General features: G+C 62.0%; 1 protein-coding gene across 6 annotated transcripts; it reads left to right on the forward strand.

Moving 5' to 3' along the window:
* Positions 1-306: 306 nt before the first annotated feature.
* GRK2 (G protein-coupled receptor kinase 2) lies at positions 307-20,171 on the forward strand. Of its 6 annotated transcripts, none has more exons than XM_070564319.1 (22): positions 307-384; positions 629-759; positions 11,043-11,119; positions 12,995-13,068; positions 13,216-13,317; positions 13,440-13,514; positions 13,639-13,700; positions 14,482-14,533; positions 14,837-14,928; positions 15,345-15,444; positions 15,537-15,615; positions 15,703-15,833; positions 16,124-16,218; positions 16,295-16,402; positions 16,610-16,676; positions 16,983-17,083; positions 17,669-17,735; positions 17,813-17,908; positions 18,133-18,295; positions 18,465-18,601; positions 18,691-18,804; positions 18,902-20,171. In XM_070564319.1, the coding sequence occupies exons 2-22, from the start codon at positions 647-649 to the stop codon at positions 19,064-19,066; spliced, it is 2,070 nt and encodes a 689-aa protein (XP_070420420.1). In that variant the 5' UTR covers positions 307-384; positions 629-646; the 3' UTR covers positions 19,067-20,171. The 6 variants fall into 6 exon arrangements, with proteins under 6 accessions (XP_070420420.1, XP_070420419.1, XP_070420421.1 ...); XM_070564318.1 differs by having other exon boundaries at positions 323-345; XM_070564320.1 differs by having other exon boundaries at positions 326-342.
* Positions 20,172-20,379: the final 208 nt, after the last annotated feature.

Raw genomic sequence — 20,379 nt, forward strand, 5'->3', positions numbered from 1 at the left:
TAAAGCCAAGGTCTGAGACCCAGGTCCCGGGGATCGAGTTCTGAGGTGCCAGCCTGGGGTCAGGGATGGTGGAATCTGGGATCCGTGTGAGGATCCGAGTGGCGGTCAACGTCTGGGTCTAGGGTCTCCTTCGGTGCCGGGGCCCTGTCGCGTTCCGTGTCTGGGGTCAGGGCGCACGGCCAGGCCCGGGGAGGGGCCGGGGCCGGAGGGCCGAGGCCAGGTCGGCTGCGAGCCGGGGTCGGGGCGGCCGCGGGGGCAGGCTCGCTCCGCCCGCGCGGCCTCCAGGGGGCGCCGCCGCCCGCCGCCGCCGCCCGGCCCCGCGCGGGTTCGCAGGCGCTGTGCGCGGCAGGCGGGGCCGGAGGCGGCGGCGGCGGCGGCTCCGGGGCGCGGGCGGCGGCGGCGGCGGCGGCCCGACTGCAGTCCCGGCGGGAGCGGAGCGAGCCGGGGCCGGGCCCGAGCCGGCGCCATGGGGCGGCGCCGCCTGTGAGCCGCGGCGAGCGGAGCCGCGGGCGCCGAGCGGGCGGGCGGCGGGCGGGCGGCGGGCGGGCGGCGGCGCCCGAGGCCGACGGAGCGGCCGGGCCGGGCCGAGGCGCGGAGCGGAGCCGAGCGGAGCCGCGCGGCGGGAGAGGCCGCCGCCGCCGCCAAGATGGCGGACCTGGAGGCGGTGCTGGCCGACGTGAGCTACCTGATGGCCATGGAGAAGAGCAAGGCCACGCCGGCGGCGCGCGCCAGCAAGAAGATCCTGCTGCCCGAGCCCAGGTGAGGCGGCCGCCGGCGGCTCCCCGCGCCCGCCCGGCCCGGCCCCGCGCACCTGAGCCCGGGCGCCCCGCGCCGCCTTCCCACCCGCTTCTCCCCGAGCGCCCCGGCCCCGGCCCCGCTCCGCCCGCTTCCCCTTCCTGCGCTCTGCCCGGCCCTCTTCGCCGGCAGCCCCTGCTCCTGCCTTCTCCCCGGGGGCCCCATGCTCCCTCCATCCTCCTCCGGCAGCCCTCGGTCCCCGTGGGGTCCCCTCCTCCGGCTGCCACCATCTAGCTACCTGGCCTGACTCGACGGCCCACCCTTTCGCTGCCTCTGTTCTCAGCACCCCTCCTTGGGGTTCCACTGCCCCCTCCTCTAACCCGCTCTGGTCAACACTTGTGCGAGGTCTGGGGGAGACAGCAATCTTCCGGGGTCTTCCCCACCCTTCTGGTGGGTCACTGGCTTGGAGTGGGGGTTGACAGTGCTTAGGGGACCGGGGTGGTGGTGGGGGACAGGGTGTGGTCGTGCCCCATCTCAGTGGGAGAGACACCCACTGTCCCTCTGCCCTCACATTCCCTCTCTGGTGGGCCCTGCGTTTGGTGTCCTGTGGGTGCTGTTTGCAGGGGAACATCCTGGAACCCCTGCAGCAGCTGGACCAAGGCTGCCACCTCTCCGTGAGACATCTGATGTTGTCGCACCTGGTCTCAAAGTTTAAACTGTTCGGCATGTATACAGTATACGTGTATACAGTAGTATACAGCACACGGATGATAGCTGAGGCTTGTCCAGCATTTTATGGCTCCTAGAGTATTTTCCCGTTGTTTGAGCCTGACGGCAGCCCATGAAAAGGTAGGACAGGTGTGGTTTTGTTCTCGTGGAACAGGTGGAGAAGCTGAAGCCCCAGAGGTGAGTGGCCTGCCCAGTGTCACAGGTAATTCAGAGTGGGGCCTGGCCACCAGATCAGGGCTTCCGGCTTCTGGTTCCACATTGTGTCCGCCACCCTGGCCTGAGCTGGGGCCTGGCTGTTGTGCATCTACGAGAGCCATGTGCCCACCACAATTCCTCGTGTCGTGTGGCAAGGCCAGTCTCAGCAACTCCTCCGTACCTGCCTTAGAGCTGGCATGCTGGTGCCTGGCCGGCCCGGGAGCCTGGGCCTGTGCTAGCTGTTATGGTCTTACCATGTGACTTTGGGCAAGTCCCTGGCCATTTCTGGGCCTTGGTTTTCTCATCTGTGAAATGTGGATGGTGTGAAATAAGGGCCGAGACTCTGCAGCGTCCTGAGTCTTTGAAGCAGGTCCCAGAGCTGCAGGGGTGCCACGCCGATGTCTCCAGTGACCCCATCCGTGTCTCATTCTTGCTGGGTTTCGGATTGACTGAACACCAGGCCCAGGAGAGGAAAATTGGTCTGCATTTTGAAAAGGCCGTTAGGGCCCTTTTTTTTCTAAGACATTTGCAATCAGATTTCTCAAAACAGGAACCAGACTGACTGTCAGCTGGGGGCTGTCCAGGGAGCAGCGACAGTTAGAACAAAAATGAGTTCAGAAATGACAAAGCCACGAGGGAGGAAATGGGGGAAATCAACCTTTGGGGTTCGCAACGGCTCTCCTTGGTGGCCACGGCCTTGAGACCCTCCTGCCGGATGGAGTTCTGCAAAGTGTGAGGCAGGGCTTTTTCTGGAACTCTCTGCCTTTGGGTAATCTCTCCCCAGAATGCATTGCTCCTGATGGGGCCCCGCCTTGGGTTGGCCGTGCAGGTGTTAGAACCCTGAGAAACGAGACGTTCCTCTTTTCCTGTCCCCTTTACTGTCCGTAGTACTGATGGTAGCAATAGGAGTAATGGCGGAAATTATACTAATTTATTGTTTATTTTGACATCTGTCATCTCAGTTGATCCAAAGCCAACCTGTGAAGTTGGCAAGGCTGTGCCTCGCGTGTAGTACTTGCTCAAGAAATATCAGGACTGTGATGTCTGGAACCAGGGAGGCTGTGAGTTTTAGGGGAATGGCAGGAAGCGGGAGCCAGGTGTCATGGTTCTCGTATAGGGTCGCCATCTGGCACATGATGGTAGGCAGATTGCCCCCATTTGTGAGATGGACCAGGGGCTCAAGCAGTGACCATCAGTGAGCTGAGGCCAGGGGAGGGCCAGAGCTGCTCTGTGCAGCGGATCTGGGCTGGTCCCAGGAGTCCGGCCCCCTGCATCGGAGGACACGTCACCCTTTGCTTTGTGCTTTGCACACCCGGTGGATCAAATGCCTCCTGCCCCGGAAGGTCATTATGACTGTATCTTATATTCTCCTGGCATTTGCTTTTTACTCCATTTTATCCCCTTCACAACTGCAGGCAGCAGGCACAGCAGGTGGTATGCTTCCATTTAATAGTTGAAGCAACCGAGGCTCAGAAAGGGCGGGTGGGGGGCCTTGGTCACAGAGGGGAGCTGGAATTTGAACGCGGGTCTCTGCACCCCTGGGGGCTCTTTCGCTGCTGTGCTGCATTTCTTCCGCAAACACCTCTGCACCTCTGGTTTGTGGAATGTGCCAGCTGGCCCCCCTTGTCTGGGGAGCTGTGGGTCTGGGGAGGCGGCCTGGAAGCAGCAGGGCAGCCCCCAGCACTGTCACCTGCCCTGGTTCACAAGGCCCAGCCCCCTCCCCGGCAGCTGGGACAGAACCGAGGTGCCCTGGCAAAGCTGATGCTTGGAGCAGGCACTTCCATCCCTGGGGTCATGTCCCCTCACCCACAAGGTCAGAGTCAGGGAGAAAGGCCATGGTTCGTGCATGACAAGGTGCCATTTGGAGTTATTCCCACCTTGGGGTGGTCCATCTTGGCAGCCTCCCTGTGCCTGGTGCCCGGCTTGTGGCTTGGCCAGGAGCTGGGGCTGGCATCTCAGCTCTGACTTCGCAGGCCTGGGGAACGGGAGCTGTTGGGCACAGTGCCACTTTGAGTTGGCACAGGGGCCTCCCCTTCTGTCACCCTATAGAATCCAAGGAAACAGACCCGTTTCTCCACCTCCGATTGGAAGGAGGGAGCGTCGGGTAGCTGGAAGACAGGAGACCTGGTTTCTAATCCCGCCGCAGTACCAGCTCATGTGGGACCCAGGCACATCCCTGAGGCTGGCTGAGCCCGCCTCACTTGCCACCTTGGTAAAACGAGGGGGCTGCCCCTTCACCCAGGACCTCTCAGGGCTCCTTCAGCTCTTGGGGTCTGCGGTCGGTGCCTCTCCCTGAAGGAGCTGTTGTCTCCCTTCCCAGCAGCAGCAGCAGTCCTGTAATTATTGTCATTTGCTTAATATGACCACGGAGGCCTCGTGTAATTAATCTCTAGGCTCCCAGCTGAGGAGCCCGGCCTGGGCGGTCCCAAGAGATGCCCCTGCCCTCCCTGGTGACAGTGGCAGCCCCAGCAGCAGATTGTCTGAGCCGGGTGCCTCTTGCAGCCTCCCATTTTCTTGGCTCTTTCCTGGTCCCTCCCCCACCAGGGATTTCCTCCTTCCTCCCCTTTCCTGGCTTCCCTGTCTCCCAGACCCCCCACTCTTCCTCTGTTGCTTCTTCGTTCCTGTTAACTCTTTGCCTCCAGGACTTCCTGCCCTTGATTTGTGGGGGAAGGGGTGCAGGGGACGGTTTTCTCCCTTCCTCCTCCCTCCACTTCTCCATCACCAGCAGAAACCCTGCTGTTTCCAGCCTTTATGCCTTACCCAGAACTTTCCACTCCAGTAGCAGCGTTCTCTCTCCTCCTGCCCCTGCAAACAAGATTATCTCTTCGGCAGTCATTCCCTCTGGGTCTTTGAAGCCCTACTTTCCCCAGGAATGAGTCTCTGGGACGCCTTTTCCCATCTGTTCTCCTTTCCAGAGCATGGGTTTCACATTTTTGCCATTAAGTTGCTCGCCCGCCCGCCGTTCCCTTGGTAAATGGATTTGAAGGGAGCGTGAGCCTTACAGGTTGGAATCCGTGCAGCGGAATCTGGGCTCTGTCAACCCAGGAATAATGTGTCCTATTAATGCACGATCAATTCCTAGTAGTAAATTCCCGGTGACGTCAGGTGTAGGCACACTCTGCAGCGGGCGTTTCCTCCCGCCCCGGGCACCCAGCTCGGCTTTGCAGGAGGACTGAGCACTCGGGGGCCTACAGGTTCGGCTGCGTGCACATGGCTAAGTGCTTCCAGGATATTCTGCTTCTGCCTCGGAGCGAACAGCCGGGGTCACGCACAACTGCACAGACTTCATCACACCTGCCCTTTCTTCCTGTGGCCCCTCCCCACTCTCCTGTGGCCACGAGGGCCCAGTGTCCCCCGCTGGTCATATAAGGTGGGGTTACACTCAAGTTATCACTGATCTCTTTCAATTAAGAGACACTAAAATCGAGGTGTTTGGCTGCAGCTTTTTTCTAAAACAGTAACGTTCCTTCTCTGCATCGCCACTCTCTGCAAAGGGTAGCGTCTACGCCAGCTGAAGAGCAGAGTTTCAGAAGTGGGTTTTCTGCGTTAACACGTTAGCAGCTCCGTTCTCTGAGGGGGCAGTTCTCTGACTCTGGAGGCCGTCCTCGGTTTGGGGTGGGGGACAGCCTCCTCCTGGGAACTGCAAGGCAAGGAGCCCTGGAAGTTTGTTCTTGTGCATTCTAACGTGGTGGCAGTAAATTGCAGGGTGTGGTGCTCGTGTCACGTTCGTGTAGAAGCCATGGCATATGATAAGGCCGCCACAGTGCCTCTTCCTGCACATCCTGCATGGAGCCACTTTGAGGCCACCGTGCTGTCGGGAGCCTGGGTTGCTGTGGACATTCGCGGTGGGCCTGTGTGTGTGGTGCCCGGTGGGTGTCATCTCTTCCAGGGCCCAGGCTTGCTCCAGAGGTGGCCCTGTGGGTTGGTCTTTCCCATTTGGTGTGTGGCCCCGTCCTTGGACTCTGAGGACCTTGTCAGCCCCAGGGAGAGTCATTGAGAAATATTAATAAGAAGCTCCAGGGGACTTCCTCCTACCACTGCCACCTCAGTGCCAGGTTTCCTGGAAATGCCACAGAGGAGTGTCTCAGCCGCGGCCACGGCCTCTGCTCTGCTGGCTTGTTGACCATCATCTCCCAGGGCCCAGCTGTTCCTGTCAGGGCTGCACCAGACCCGCCAGGCTCGTAGCCCCCGTGCCGTCTCGCACCATCCTGGGATTTCGTGGCTCTGGCATCCTTGTCACACAGGAGCGTAGGACCCATGGCCCCTGGCCTGCCGGGTGCCAGCCAGAGCTGCCCCAGCCTGCTGGGCTTCCGGAGGGATGCTGTCTGCAGCCAGGGCGCGAGTCCGGGGTCCCCTGAGACCCTGCACCCAGCTCTTCCACAGACGCCGAGGGGCGGCCTCTGCCTGGTGGAAACCCTTTCTCAGGGAGCCTCGGATGTTTTCTTGCCACTAACTCAATGTGGGACACGGCGAGCTGCTCGGCTCCTTCTCGCCTTGATTTCCTCACCATCAAAACAACTGTGTTTGCCTCTGACCCCTGCTGTCCCTCCTAGTCCACACAAGCTACGGTCTGTGACCCTGAGTGGGAGTCACCTGTGAGCGCCCAGGCCACTGCGCCACAAAGCGGGAGACTTTGCTTTTCCTCTGAGCCACATGGTGCTGAAAGGTACCGGAAGTTCTCCCCCTCAGCCCTCACCCCCTTCCTGCCGTCCTGTCGCCTCAACCTGCACTCGGGGCTGGAGGGAGGAAGTGCTCTCTGCCCCCAGCGTCAGGCTGGGCCTGCTCCTCAGCAGCAGAGGCTGGAGGGAACAGCCTAGGCTGCAGGCGGCAGTGCCCTGCCATGGTAGAGTGGGCCTCCTACCAGGGGCCCTCGAGCCTTTGGCAGGGGAGGTATTGGGCTCTGCCCGCCGGAGCCCCCAGCTGAGCAACGTGAGTGTATGAGGCTGGTCTGGGAGCAGAGTGGAGTTGCAGCCGCTTGCCTGGCTCAGGGACTGCTCATGGGCCCAGCCCTGGTCAGGGCTCCCTGTCAAGAGGCCTCCTGGCCATAGACCCTGCCCTCCGAGGACATGGCAGGTGTGGGACAGAGACCTGAACAAGACCATGTAGCTTATGATCACATTCTAGAAGGTGCAGGCTGTGGTGTCCCAGAAGGAGGGCTCCCTCCAGGAGGTGGATGTGAGCTGGCAGCCCTCGCAGCGAGGCTGGCCTCTTAAGAGAGTGCTCCTTCTTCTGTGTCCTCTCTGGCTTTTTAAATGGCCAGTGTGGTGGTGGTAATCAGCATTTTGTTGACATCCTCGTTTTATAAATGGGGAAACTGGACATTTGAAGTTTGTGATTTGGCCTGGCCTCCAGGGAAGGAGGTAGGGAGAGCCATTTGGGACCCAGGCCTGGACGTCCAGCCAACCATGAGAGTAACGGCGGCCCCGAGGCCCTTTCCCAGAGGGGCTGGGTGCCTTTGGTCCATCTGGCGGGGAAGATGCAAATGTTTGGCTTTCTTGACAACCCGGAGTCGATCTGGGAGCCACGTGCTCCTGGATGTCGGGGTTGTTGACCTGGGCGGGGGCAGGAATGCTGCGCTGGGCTCATGGCCACTCCAGACTCTGCCAGTATGGGAGCAGGTTTTGGAGACGAAGGTGACCCAGCCCAGAAGGCTGCCACCGCCTCCCGTGCCAGCCTGTACTTGCCACCCTGACGAGAACATCCCCTATGGCACATTTTTCTAACCTGCCAGCTCTCTTGGCCACCAGCCCCGTGGGAACGGATGGGAAACCCTCACGTTGCCGCTTCGCGGGCCTTCCCTTCGAGGGCTCTGTTCGAGTCTGACCTCGTGTTTGATTGGGGGGGGTTGTTTATTTTATTTAGAAAACATTTTTTTCTTTTTAAGGAAGAAAGTGGAGTGTTGTGGGCTGGGAAGAATGCTGTGGCCATCCCATGCAGGCTTCCGAGGGGGGCGGGGTCTGCCGCCAAGGCAGCTCAGAGCCCAGGGCCTGCTTTCTGCTGTTCCCTGGGCTGAGCCGCCAGCAGAGCTGCCGGGAGGCAGAAGGCTCTGCATGGGCGCAGCCCCTGAGCACGGCCGGTTCCCGCCTCTCCCTTCGGAGGCAGGCCGTCTCTGAGAGCGCGTTTCCTGGTGGGGACCTTGGCGTGTCCAGTTCGAGGCTGCTCTGGAGGGCCGCCACGTCACGTGGCTGGAAGTGCTCCCTGGCTCCCGGGTGGCATTCCCACTGCGTCGCCTTTGCTGAGCTGGCGCCAGTCTTGCTGGTTCCCAGGAAGCGAGTTTGGGGCTCAGGAGGGCTTCCCAGGGGCTGTTTCAGTGGCTGTGCCCAGCTGCCTGGTGGGGTCATCCCTTACAGGCTGGGGTCACTTTGCCTGTCATCTGTATCTACCTGTCTGACATTCCAGCTGACCGTGCCTGACCACCATCTGACCAGCCACCTCCATGGAGGATCCACATTTTATGCTTTTTCCTTCCCTCTAGCTTTTTCTCATCCTCTGCTGTAGACCAAAATGTCTTGAAACATAGGAATGGGTGCAGACGCAGAGAGCCAAGAGCTGAGCCAAGGGGTCGTGAGGGTCCAGCCCTCCTGTCCCCATCACAGGAGGAATCCGGGCATGTGGCCCTGGTGGGGCTCCCGGACTCCACACCCCTGACTCCTGGCTGCCTGGTCTTGAGACCCTGCCGAGCCTTCGCTGCCTTGGCCTAGGTCCTTCTGGCCGCGCTCCACCCCAGCACAGCCCTGGCCTGTCCCGCCGTCTGAACAGGAGGTCCCAAGCTGTCCCTCGCAGAGCCCAGAGCCCTGATTGCTCAGTGTGGACTGTGCCCTGTGGCCTCTGGGGGCTCAGGTCTCCAGTCTGCAGGCCCCAGGGTGGGGGCTGTGTCTTTCTCAGTTTCATAGATTTTTCAAGCTCCTGGTGTTTGTGAAGCATACCTGGGACTTGGAGTCTGGCCTTGCCTCTTGAGTCCCTCTGAGTCCCACAGGGCCAGCGGGACGTGTCCTTGACAGTGGCTGGTGGACGTGAACTGGGGTGTGGCTCCAGGAGGGGCAGGCATGCCAGCGTGGTGAGGGCCACATCCCGGCCCTGGAGCCCCCACCGGTTGTGGAGGGTGTCCTCACTTTCCCAGAGGGAACCTGAACTGGCAGCTCAGGGCCACCGGCCGTCAGCTGGAGCTTTTCTCTTGTAGGCCTGAGTCACAGGATGGGGACACAGGACGGCTATCCTGGTCGTCAGCGCCCTTCTTCCTGTTGGAGACGGTTTCGGAGGAGGGCGGGGAGGCTGGAGAGGGGGTCATGACTTCAGGATTGTGCTGACAACCGCTCTGCGTGCTCCCGGGTTATCTTGCATGGCCTTTTCTGTGTGGCTTGAATGCGGGCAAGGGCCTGGGAAGGCCGGGGCCTGGGCTTCCACTCAGGCCGTCTCAGTAGGAAAGTGCTAAGTGGACAAGGGCGGGGGTCCCCAGCCTTGGATCCCAGGCCCGGAGGCTAGCCAGGGTCCACTGGCCACGCTGGTCCTGCCTGGAGCCCACTCTCTGACAGGGCCCCAGACCTCGAAAGGCTCGCGGGCTTGGCCCGCCGTCCATCTGGCCTTGTTGACTCTTCTCCCATCCACAGCCCGAGCTCCTACCCCACCTGTCTCTTTCCCTCTTTCCTGGCTCAGTGTCATCATCTACCTGGGCTCCCGCCCATCAGTGCCTCTGGTGGAGTCTGTGCACTCGCCGCCCTGGACCCAGCTTGCCAGGTTCCTCTGCCGAGCCCCCTCCCTGCCCAATGGCCTCCTCTCGTCTCTGGCCGTGCCTTCTCCTGCCTGTCCCCACGTTCACCCACCTGCCCTGGGCTTCACCACCTGTTGACATCCTCTTTGCACTTGAGGAACGCAGTGAAGTTCCGCCTTCTCCACACAGCCTGTCCCAACAGTGCAGAACACTTCCCTCCTGAGTCTCCTCGCACTGACCGGGCCCCCCTTAGGCTTTGTCACATGGTGTCTACTGTCATAGAACCACAGACGCAGGACATCTGCCCTGGGAGGACCTGCCTGCAGGGCAGGGGTGCATGGCACCTTCCAGTGGGTGGTGTGCAGTGGGTCCCTGTGAACAAGGCTCCTCTGAGACGGGGCGCAGGGACGCAGAGAGGCAGAGGCGCAAAGCCAGACCTTCTGATCCGAGTCCTCACCAGCCGTAGTCTCTTCATCAGTGGCCTGCTGGTGACCCCACATTTCCTAAGGGCTGTGTGAGCATTGCGTGGGCTCAGGTGTGACTGCCCAGCACGGCCCTCGGTATGGGCAGCTTGAGAACATTCCTCAGGAGCCTGGGCTAGTGAGGGCCAGAGGTGCCCACAGCTGGCCATCACAACAGCCAGGCTGGCAGGGCTGGACTGCAGGTGGCCCGGGAGCGGGGAGGAGGGGACAGCAATGTTCGCCTGAGACATGAAGTGTAGCCTGGCTTTACTCTCCTAGACGGCGCTCGGTGTTGGGGTGAGATAAACAGGTGGGGAGCGTGGGGATGGGCTTCTGTGCTCACAATGGCCAGCCTCTCACCTGCTCCCTACCAAGCAACTCAGGCGCAGGGGGCACATTTTAAATTTAGCTGTTAGGGCACGGAAACTGAGGCTTGGCTTTTTATTTTTTTTCTATTTTTAAAAATTGGGATATAATTCACATAACATAAAATTCCTCATTTATAGTGTACAATTCAGTAGATTTTAGTAGATTCACTATGTTGTACAACCCTCACATAATTCAAGAGCATGTCCGTCACCCCAGAAGAAACCCCGTACCCATTAACAGCCACTCCCCTGCCCTAGCCCAGTCCTTAGCACCCCCTAGTCTGCTTTCTGTCTCTGTACATTTGCCTGTTCTGGACAAGGGTGTAGATGGAATTAGATGATATGTAGCCTTTGTGACTATCTTTTTTCAGTTAGCAAAATGCTTTCAAGATTCATCTGTATCATAACACTTGTGTATTTCAGTGCTTCGTTCCATTTCATGGCCGAGCAGTATTCCACTGCAAGGATAGGCCACATTTTGGTTATCCATCATCTGCTGATGGATGAGGCCTGGCTTTTGAGGTTTAGCCAAGTTCCCAAAGGCAGCACGAGGCAGCACTGGGACCAAACTCTGAGCAGCCACCTGTTGGCCACCCTAGCTTTTGGGGACAGAGCCTTGGTGGGCAGGCACAGGCTTCCTCAGGTCCCTCTAGCGTGACATGTGGTCAGGTCTGACAGGGGTGGCTGCCTTCCTGGAGGGAGTGGTGACACCCACCAGGAGTGTCCTCCACTCGGGATTCTGGGAGAGGAGGCAGCGGCCTCCCAGGGAAGCAGGGTCAGGGGAGGGCCAGCAGGGCTGGCCGGAGCCTCGAGGGCTGTGAGTAACAGCAGCCCCTCTGTTTTCAGCATCCGCAGCGTCATGCAGAAGTACCTGGAGGACCGGGGCGAGGTGACCTTTGAGAAGATCTTCTCTCAGAAGCTGGGTGAGTACAGTGGGGGCTCTGCCAGCCCCAAGAACTTTCTGCCACTTGTCCAGCTGCCCAGGCCCGGGGCGTGAGGGGCAAGAGGACCCCGAGGCCGCCTTCCAGCCCCCGCCCCAGCTGCCTGGGCTGTGTTCCCCTCTCCCAGGAGACTTGGCCTCCCATCCACTGGGGTATAGGACAGCCAGCGAGCCCCTGGGTGGCAGTGGGGCTGCTCAGGGCCGTGACCCGTAATGCCTCCCAGCCCCTGGCTATTGGCCCAGGGAGCCCCGTGAAGGGGGTGGGGGCCCAGCAGTCTTCCAGGGCCGCCGGGGAAGTTCCTCCTTTGGGGTTTTTGTTTTTGAGAGTTGCAGCTTCCCCTTGGCGCAGGCACAGCTGCTCTGGGCCGTTGGTAGAACTGACAGGAAGGGGCGGGGCCCTTCCTGTGGCGCCTGCCGCTCTGTGGTCGGCCTGTCCCCGCCCCCGTGGGCCCTCTTTGTGAGCAACCTGCTTTGGCAGGCCCCTTCATCCTTCTCCTCCAGTGCCTGTTGTCTCAGACGTATCGTGGGTCCACCCCACAGACCTGGCCCACAGGGCAGGCTTGGAGCAGGTCGCAGGGAAGCAGGCTCCAGCCACACACGACTCTGATTTGGCCTTCTGGAGAACAGGATCTCAGCTCTGAAGTGGGAGGGGCCGGGCCTGTCCCGGCCTGGCAGGATCAGGCCTTAGAGGTCAGGCTTGGGGAGTCAGGAAGCACACAGTTTGGGTCCCCTGCCTGCACTGTGTGACCTTGGGCACATCTCTTCACCTCTCTAAGCCTACTGGTGTCCTCATCTGGGAACCAGGACTCCGGAGCCCCACTGCCCAGGACTCTTGGAGGATAGTGGTCAGCGAAAGCCCCTGGCCCACTGGGAAGCCCTGGTCACTAGTTACCCAAAGGCACGATATTGAAAGGCCAGGCCACTGTTAGCAGAAGTGGTGGCCGCGAGCTCTGACAGAGGTGCCCAGGGAGTGCCCCCAAAGAGGCACGGGAAGCCACTAGTACAAGCCTGGTCACCTGTGTCGGGCTGGAAGGAGTGAGGACCACCCTTACTTCTGCTTTGCCCTCCAGGGTTGCTCGGGGACCAGGCCTCAGCGCCCACTCGCTGGGAGGGGAGTGGGCTCCAGTGAGCCCTTTCCATAGCCTGTCTTACCACTTCCCGTCCCCAGTGGCCTTATGCCCTTCAGGTCCCCCTGCAGCATGGCCCCATCCCCAGCCTGTCTTTCCCAGGACCTGCCACCTCATAGAGGAACCTCATGTCCTACTGATGCCTGCCACATACCGCCTGCCCAACACGCCTCTCCGAGCCTCAGTTTCCCCAAGTGGACCTGCCCTCCCTGTCTGTTTCTCAGGGCCGCTGTGAGAATCAGCCAGATGATGGAGGGGGTGCAAGGTCCGGGGAGAGGGCTGTGGCCCCCCCCGGAGGCTGCCTTCCTCCCCATGCTGTGGCTCTGGCCTGGCCCAGGTGGATCTCATGGCACCCGCACAGCCTGCCCGGTGGGGATGTTGCCCTCGGAGGAGCTGCAGGCCCAGACTGCAATGATGAGGCAGGGGGCCTGGGCGCCAGAGCCAGCTGTAGCCTCTGCCTCACCCGGGTGCCCATCACATCCCAGCTGCAGTCTGAGGAAGCAGATTCCGGGAAGGGTAGAAATGCAGGTGCCCCTACCCTGAATCCGCAAATCTGCAGCTGGGGGCAGCCTTTAGGCTGCCTTGCCCTGCCAAGGCCCCGCCTGGGGCAGGGACCACCTCTCCTGCCTCCTTGGCCAGTTCTGCCCAGGGTGCCCCAAGCCCACACCTCCCCTGTGATGGGAAGGCCTCTGAGGAATGTGGCTCAGTGCGGCCAACACACGTGCTTTCAGGGTACCTGCTCTTCCGAGACTTCTGCCTGAAACACCTGGAGGAGGCCAAGCCCTTGGTGGAGTTCTATGAGGAGGTGAGGCCAGGGGGCTACTGGGGGGCCGGCGGGGCCTGGGCCCTGCTCTCGCAGGAGCAAGGGGAGGAGGTTGGGGCTTCTTTTGTTGAATCCACAAGATGCCTGGTCTTGGCGTCCCATGTCACCTGTGGGGACGTTGTCCTCTAGATCAAGAAATACGAGAAGCTGGAGACAGAGGAGGAGCGCCTGGCCCGCAGCCGGGAGATCTTTGACACCTACATCATGAAGGAGCTGCTGGCCCGCTCGCACGTGAGTGCCCCGGCCAGCTTGTCCTCAGGCCCAGACCTGCGCGCCGGCCCAGAGCGACCTGGGTGTTGGGAAGGGATGAAAGGACCCTGCGGAGAATTCATGGCCACCTCTGTCTTCCCCAGCCCTTCTCGAAAAGTGCCACTGAGCACGTCCAGGGCCACCTGGTGAAGAAGCAGGTGCCTCCGGATCTCTTCCAGGTGTGTGCTGGGCTTTTCCCCGCTGCCTCGCAGCCCAGCCAGGGTCACCTGGGGCAGCCCAGGTCAGGGAGCCTAGTCGGCTCCCCCTCTGGCTCAGTCACCAACCTCCAGCTTCCTTCTTTAGCCATACATCGAAGAGATTTGTCAGAACCTCCGAGGGGATGTGTTCCAGAAATTCATCGAGAGGTGAGAGCAGGGCGTGTGCGGGAGAGGCAGAGGCTGCCGTGAGAAGGGTTATGGATGGCGTGGAGGAGAGGGGCTGCCTGTTTTAGGCCCCGGCAGGCAGGCCCTGGGCCCATCTGCAGCCCAGTGCAGGGACCCCTGGGTGGTCAGACAGGTTCCCCATCACCTCTGCCTCTGCACTCCTGCCCCACGCTTCTTAGCACCAGGCATCTCCAGGCCTGTCCTAGGCGATTCTCCAGGGACTGAGGGGCCACCGATGTGTCTTTCTTTCCCGTGGACGGTCTAGCACCTTGCTGGGCCCATCTGGGCTGAGATGCATCAGGGTGGCGGTCGAGGCGGGCACGAGAGGGCACACTGCCCCCAACCCTGTGGCCCTCATGGCCAGAGCTGCCCTGGTGGGTGGGGGTTGTAGGCAGATCTCAGCTTGAAGTGGAACAGCTGGGTTAGGGTCCTGGCTGCCCAGCTATGGAGTGGGGGCTTCATGGGGAGTGGGTGCTGTGTCGCTGGAGGTGTGCAAGCAGGGACAAGATTAGCATTGTCAAGGATATGGTAGCAGGAAGTCTGGGTCAGGCTGGAAGACTCCTCTCTAGGCTTGTCTGATCCCAGCAGGAACCCAGAGACAGGTGGCCAGGCCCGCTCAGGCCAGCACTGTTCCTGGGCGGTCCCAGAAGAGGACCTGAGGCTCGGGACCCAGGGAATGGCAGTGGGGTGGGGCAGGCTCGCGCTCAGCATCATTCCAGCCACCTTCTGAGGCTCATCTGAGCCCTGGGTTCCTCTCTTACAGCGATAAATTCACACGGTTTTGCCAGTGGAAGAACGTGGAGCTCAATATCCATGTGAGTGGGCTGGGTGGTTGTGGAGAGCCGTGTTCCCTGCTGCTCCTCCTGGGGAGCTGGGCGCCGTGGCTTGGCCAGGGCTGGGGAGGTCAGGAGAGTCTGCCCTTCAACCCCCAGGGCAGTGGCTGTGGGGTCAGTGCCAGGATCCCTGGGGAGGGGTGGCTCAGGGCAGGTAAGTGTGTCGTGAGGGTGGCCCTGGGTGTGGGGACCCTGACGTGGGACCAGCCCCCGCTGCCTGGGTGCCTCTGTCCCGGGGCGGGGCCCAGGCAGCCTGCAGTGACCCAGTTGGTGCCACCCCCACAGCTGACCATGAATGACTTCAGCGTGCACCGCATCATCGGGCGCGGGGGCTTTGGCGAGGTCTACGGGTGCCGGAAGGCCGACACGGGCAAGATGTGAGCATGGGCTCAGCCACCATTGGGTGGGATGTCTGAGGAGGGGAGGGCCCTGGGGGTACCCTGAAGGCATGGGGCATCCATGGAGAGCTGTGACAGGGACCAGGGCCCCGGCATTGAAGGCCCTGGGAGCCAGGTGGCAGGATCCTGAAGTGGCATGTGTCTGCAAAGGGCCATACACCATTCCCTGCACCCCACTGTCCCCCTCCCTCGCATCTTTGCTTGTGCTGTTATCTGCCTCACAGAGCCCCTGACCCACCATTACTTTCTCCTGCCTTCTCTGCGTCTCTGATTCTCTGATGTGTGTCATAGCTTGTTGTGGTAACTAGCCTTCCCTCCCCGAGAGGCAGCCCTGCGCTCTGCACAAGTGTGCATGTGGACTGACTGACTGACTGACAGTCCCCTCCCCCTCCCAGGTATGCCATGAAGTGTCTGGACAAGAAGCGCATCAAGATGAAGCAGGGGGAGACCCTGGCCCTGAATGAGCGCATCATGCTCTCGCTCGTCAGCACCGGGGTGAGCCGGCGGGCCCAGGCTGGCCACCAGAGCGGCCTTAGGGTCCAGAACCTTGGGCAGCCCTGCTGACCTCCCCTCCCATCCCCTCCTAGGACTGCCCATTCATTGTCTGCATGTCGTATGCATTCCACACGCCGGACAAGCTCAGCTTCATCCTGGATCTCATGAACGGTGAGTGTGCGGCCTGGCCCCAAGTGGACTGCAGGGCTGGGGGCTGGGCAGGGAGCTGAGTGCCACTTGCGGGGCTGCCTCCCTCAGGCGGGGACCTGCACTACCACCTGTCCCAGCACGGGGTCTTCTCCGAGGCCGAGATGCGCTTCTATGCGGCCGAGATCATCCTGGGCCTGGAGCACATGCACAACCGCTTCGTCGTCTACCGGGACCTGAAGGTGAGGCGCCACCACAGTCCCGTCCCTCCTCAGCACACCTGGCTGCCAGGCCCATGGGAGTGGTGTCCCAGGACAGGGTGGCCCGGCTCCTCCCCTTGCACCCTCCCTCCCACCCAGCCATTTTCTGGATTTGAGTTGTGATTGGGGAAGGAGGGGACGCCCCACCTGGGGCCTTTGTCCCTGGACACCCATAACCCTCTAGAGCGAAGACAGTGACCCAGCTGGCATCTTGCCTGGCCGGGCCCTGCCCTGAGCCGCCCTGGGGGCAGCTCACTGGGCTTCCTCCACAGCCGGCCAACATCCTTCTGGACGAGCATGGCCACGTGCGCATTTCAGACCTGGGCCTGGCCTGCGACTTCTCCAAGAAGAAGCCCCACGCCAGCGTGTGAGTGTGCCAGCCCCCCGACTCTCCCTTCCTGCACCCTCGGCCAAACCTGCTCACGGCCTCCTTGCCTCCATAGGGGCACCCATGGGTACATGGCCCCCGAGGTTCTGCAGAAGGGCGTGGCCTACGATAGCAGCGCCGACTGGTTCTCCCTGGGCTGCATGCTCTTCAAGTTGCTGCGGGGGTGAGTGGGCTGTCCCAGGGGGCGGGTAGGACAGGACAGAGGGAAGCTCTTCCCTAGGCCAGGTGGGAGGCTGGGGGCCGGGAGCCCACAGCTGCTTGGGTGTTAGTGGAGGCACCATCCCTGGCTTTGGACGAGGATCATTCATGCTACCTGCCTCAGTTTCCCCATTCCTGTCTCTGACCTTGGACTTCGGCCTCTCTTGCCTAGGCACAGCCCTTTCCGGCAGCACAAGACCAAAGACAAGCATGAGATTGACCGCATGACGTTGACAATGGTGAGTGTAGGCTCCCAACCCTGGGAGGCTGGGTGGAGGTCCGGGGGGCTGCAGTGGGACTGGGGTCTCCTGTGGGTATGAGGGTCATGGACTCTTCCTTCTCACCAACTAGCAAGATCTCGAGCCACTTATCCCCACTCTGGCCTCCTGCCCCACAGGCTCCCCGCTCTCTGTGTTGTCAGAGCAAACACGTCCGCTGGGGGGTGAGGAAGCGGTGCCCTGTCTCTCCCTGTGCACTGGGGCCCCAGATCTGTGATGGGGCCAGAGGCCCTCTCTTGGCCTGTCAACACCCCACTCCTCCTGCAGGCCGTGGAGCTGCCCGACTCTTTCTCCCCGGAGCTCCGCTCCTTGTTGGAGGGGCTGCTGCAGAGGGATGTCAACCGGAGACTGGGCTGCCTAGGCCGAGGGTAAGTGCCCGGGACCAGGGCCACTGTCCCAGGCCTGCCCTCCCTGTGGGCCCTGGGCGCTGGGGCATGCTGCTGTGTTCAGCAGGCCGCTGGGCCAGCCTGCCCAGGCCTCCGCCTGTGCCGCCCTGAGGACAGGGCTGTGTCCTGTCACTGGAGCGCCCTCCATGGTCCCAGCTTCCTTTGAGGAGCTCACAGGTTGGGGCACGACCAGCCCCATCCAGTGTTCTCAGGGTGTGGGGCTGCCCCGGGGTGCAGCTGCCAGAGCCGCCTGGGGACCGGCTTCCGGAGGGGCCCTTGTAACAAAGACAGTGATGATAACGATGATGACAGCAGCTTTTTATGTTTATTAAACATTTACCAAGTGCCAGGCATGATGTTGCAAGAAGTACAAATATTAAGATTCAGAACAGCCCTGCGATGTGGGAACTGCCGCTCTCCCCATTTTAGAGATGAGGAAACAGGCTGAGATTTAAGGAACTTGGTCAAGGTCACAGAGCCAGGGTGGCAGAACCAGGAGTTAGCCTGGGCCACCTGCCCCAGGGCCACACTTAGCCCCCAGCCTGGATGACCCGCACCTCCCCACAGGGCCCAGGAGGTGAAGGAGAGCCCCTTCTTCCGCTCCCTGGACTGGCAGATGGTCTTCCTGCAGAAGGTAAAGCCTAGGGCCGGGCCGGGCGGGCGCCCTGCAGCGCCTGGCCCTGCTGACGCCCAGCCCCCATTCTGCTGCAGTATACGCCCCCACTGATCCCCCCACGAGGGGAGGTGAATGCGGCCGACGCCTTCGACATCGGCTCCTTTGATGAGGAGGACACAAAAGGCATCAAGGTACTGGGCCTTGCCTGGCCTCTCACACCTGAGCCCGCCCGGGTGGCGGCCTCCTCTTCCTCTGCCCGTGAGACCCCACGGCAGCCCTGTCAGCTGCTGGGGCTCAGGCTCCTCCTCCCCAGACGTCCCTGAGGGTGGCGGTTGGACCAGACCACTCTGCCCCAGGGTCAGGGCTGGGCAGGCCCGTGGCTGATGGCTGTCCCTGCCCCATCCGCACGGTGAAGTTACTGGACAGCGACCAGGAGCTCTACCGCAACTTCCCCCTCACCATCTCGGAGCGGTGGCAGCAGGAGGTGGCAGAGACTGTCTTTGACACCATCAACGCCGAGACGGACCGGCTGGAGACCCGCAAGAAAACCAAAAACAAGCAGCTGGGCCATGAGGAAGGTGAGGATCCACGGCTGCGGTGGGCGCCCACTGCCCGCTCTAGAGATGAGAAACAGGCCCGGGTTCAGGAACCCAGCCACGGTCACAGCCAGAGAACAGCCAGACCAGGATCCAAACCCAGGCGGGGCTGGGCCAAGCTGAGGCCGCCTCTCTCGCTCTCTTTGGTCAGACTACGCCCTGGGCAAGGACTGCATCATGCACGGCTACATGTCCAAGATGGGCAACCCCTTCCTGACCCAGTGGCAGCGGCGGTACTTCTACCTGTTCCCCAACCGGCTCGAGTGGCGGGGCGAGGGCGAGGCCCCGGTAAGGAGCGGGGCTGGCGCCGGGAGCCTGTGGGGTCGGCGGTGGCTGGGCCTGGCCTGCGCCCTCACCGCTCCCTCCCCGCCCCGCAGCAGAGCCTGCTGACCATGGAGGAGATCCAGTCGGTGGAAGAGACGCAGATCAAGGAGCGGAAGTGCCTCCTTCTCAAGATCCGGGGCGGGAAACAGTTCGTCCTGCAGTGCGACGTGAGTGGGGCCGGGGCAGGCAGGCAGCGGGGGCGGGTGGGAACAGAGGGGCCTTCGGGGCGCCCGGCCCGCCTGACAGCCCCTGGGGCTTGTGCAGAGCGACCCGGAGCTGGTGCAGTGGAAGAAGGAGCTGCGGGACGCCTACCGCGAGGCCCAGCAGCTGGTGCAGCGGGTGCCCAAGATGAAGAACAAGCCCCGCTCGCCGGTGGTGGAGCTGAGCAAGGTGCCGCTGATCCAGCGCGGCAGCGCCAACGGCCTCTGACCCGCCCGCCCACCTGCCCGCCCACCTGCCCGCCTTTTATAAACCTCTAATTTATTTTGTCGAATTTTTATTATTTGTTTTCCCGCAAAGCGGAAAAGGTTTTATTTTGTAATTATTGTGATTTCCTGTGGCCCCAGCCTGGCCCAGCCCCCAGGGAGGGGCCCGCTTGCCTTGGCTCCTGCTGCCACCAACCCAGCCACTGTCTGGCCACCCTCAGCCCTGACCCCTCAGGGGCCGCCCGCTCCCAGTGTCTTCCTGTGGGAGGAGAGCAGCCCCCAGCAGCCCTCCCGCCCCTCCCCGGGGATGACGCCACCCCAAGTTGTGCCACCTCAGGCCCTGTGGGCTGTGCTCTGCGCCCACAGCACAGCTGGGTGGCCCAGCGTCCCCCACCCCAGGGGAGGCCGCAGCACAGGGATGCTACTTGGAGTTTCCCACCGCGGCCCCTCCTGCAACAGGGACACAGGCCTGCACTGTCCTGCCCTCAAGCCAGGGGGTGGAGGAGGGCCTCCCATGGTGACCTGCGCTCCTGCACCCTTGCTCGGGAAGAGCCCCTGTGTCACTGACTGCCTCCATTCCCACCTTCCCTGGACACTGTGGGCTCAGCCAGGAGGGTGGCCTTGGCAGTGGGCACTGCTGCCCTCACTGCAGCCCCCTCTTCCTTCCGCCCCAGCGCCCTGGCTCAGGGACCACAGAAAGGCCACTGCGGGTTGTGCCACACTGGCCTAGCCTGGCCCCAAGGTCCTCCTTTCCCCTCGTCTGCCCAGGACCACAGGGGGCCAGCGGCTGGCCAGGCAGCACAGTGAGAGGGGGCCTGGTGGGGCCAGCCCTCCCCGCCCAAGCCGGTCAGAGTGCCCCCCGGGCTATCTAGCCCCACAGCCCGACGTCCCATCAGTGCCACCGCCTGTAGGGCGCCACCTCACCCACCGCATGCCCCCTTGTGCCAGTCGCGCTGCCATGTGTGGTGTCGCACCCTCTCCCCCCGGGGCTGGGTTGGCGCACCCTCCCCCATCTACTCACTCCCCAGGGCGTTTCTTTGCCGAATTTTGAATGTGATTTTAAAGAGTGGAAAATGATACTATGCGTTTTTATAAAAAATGGTGCCTGACTCCTTGGCTGTGTCAGACTCTTTTGTGCCCCATGTTAATTTTCAGCCTCCGCTGGGCGGGGCCTGAGGGGAGAGGGTCTTGGTGGCACCAGCTCCCCTCCCCTTCCATGGCAGGCATCCAGGGCCCGCCGCCTCAGGCCCAAGCCCTCTCCGGGGCGGGGCACTCCCCCTGCCCTTCTCCCACCCCGACAGCTCATCCTCCCACTCG

This window comes from Equus przewalskii, chromosome 11 (assembly GCF_037783145.1).
Source record: "Equus przewalskii isolate Varuska chromosome 11, EquPr2, whole genome shotgun sequence".
NCBI lineage: Eukaryota > Metazoa > Chordata > Mammalia > Perissodactyla > Equidae > Equus > Equus przewalskii.

What these genes read in the sequence shown, in the direction of transcription:
- GRK2 (XM_070564319.1), top strand. Translation starts at nt 647, where the DNA reads ATGGCGGACCTGGAGGCGGTGCTGGCCGACGTGAGCTACCTGATGGCC. An exon ending in TCTCGCTCGTCAGCACCGGG is followed by an intron (nt 15,445 to 15,536) that starts GTGAGCCGGCGG and finishes ATCCCCTCCTAG; the next exon opens with GACTGCCCATTCATTGTCTG. An exon ending in GGGGCGAGGGCGAGGCCCCG is followed by an intron (nt 18,602 to 18,690) that starts GTAAGGAGCGGG and finishes CCCGCCCCGCAG; the next exon opens with CAGAGCCTGCTGACCATGGA.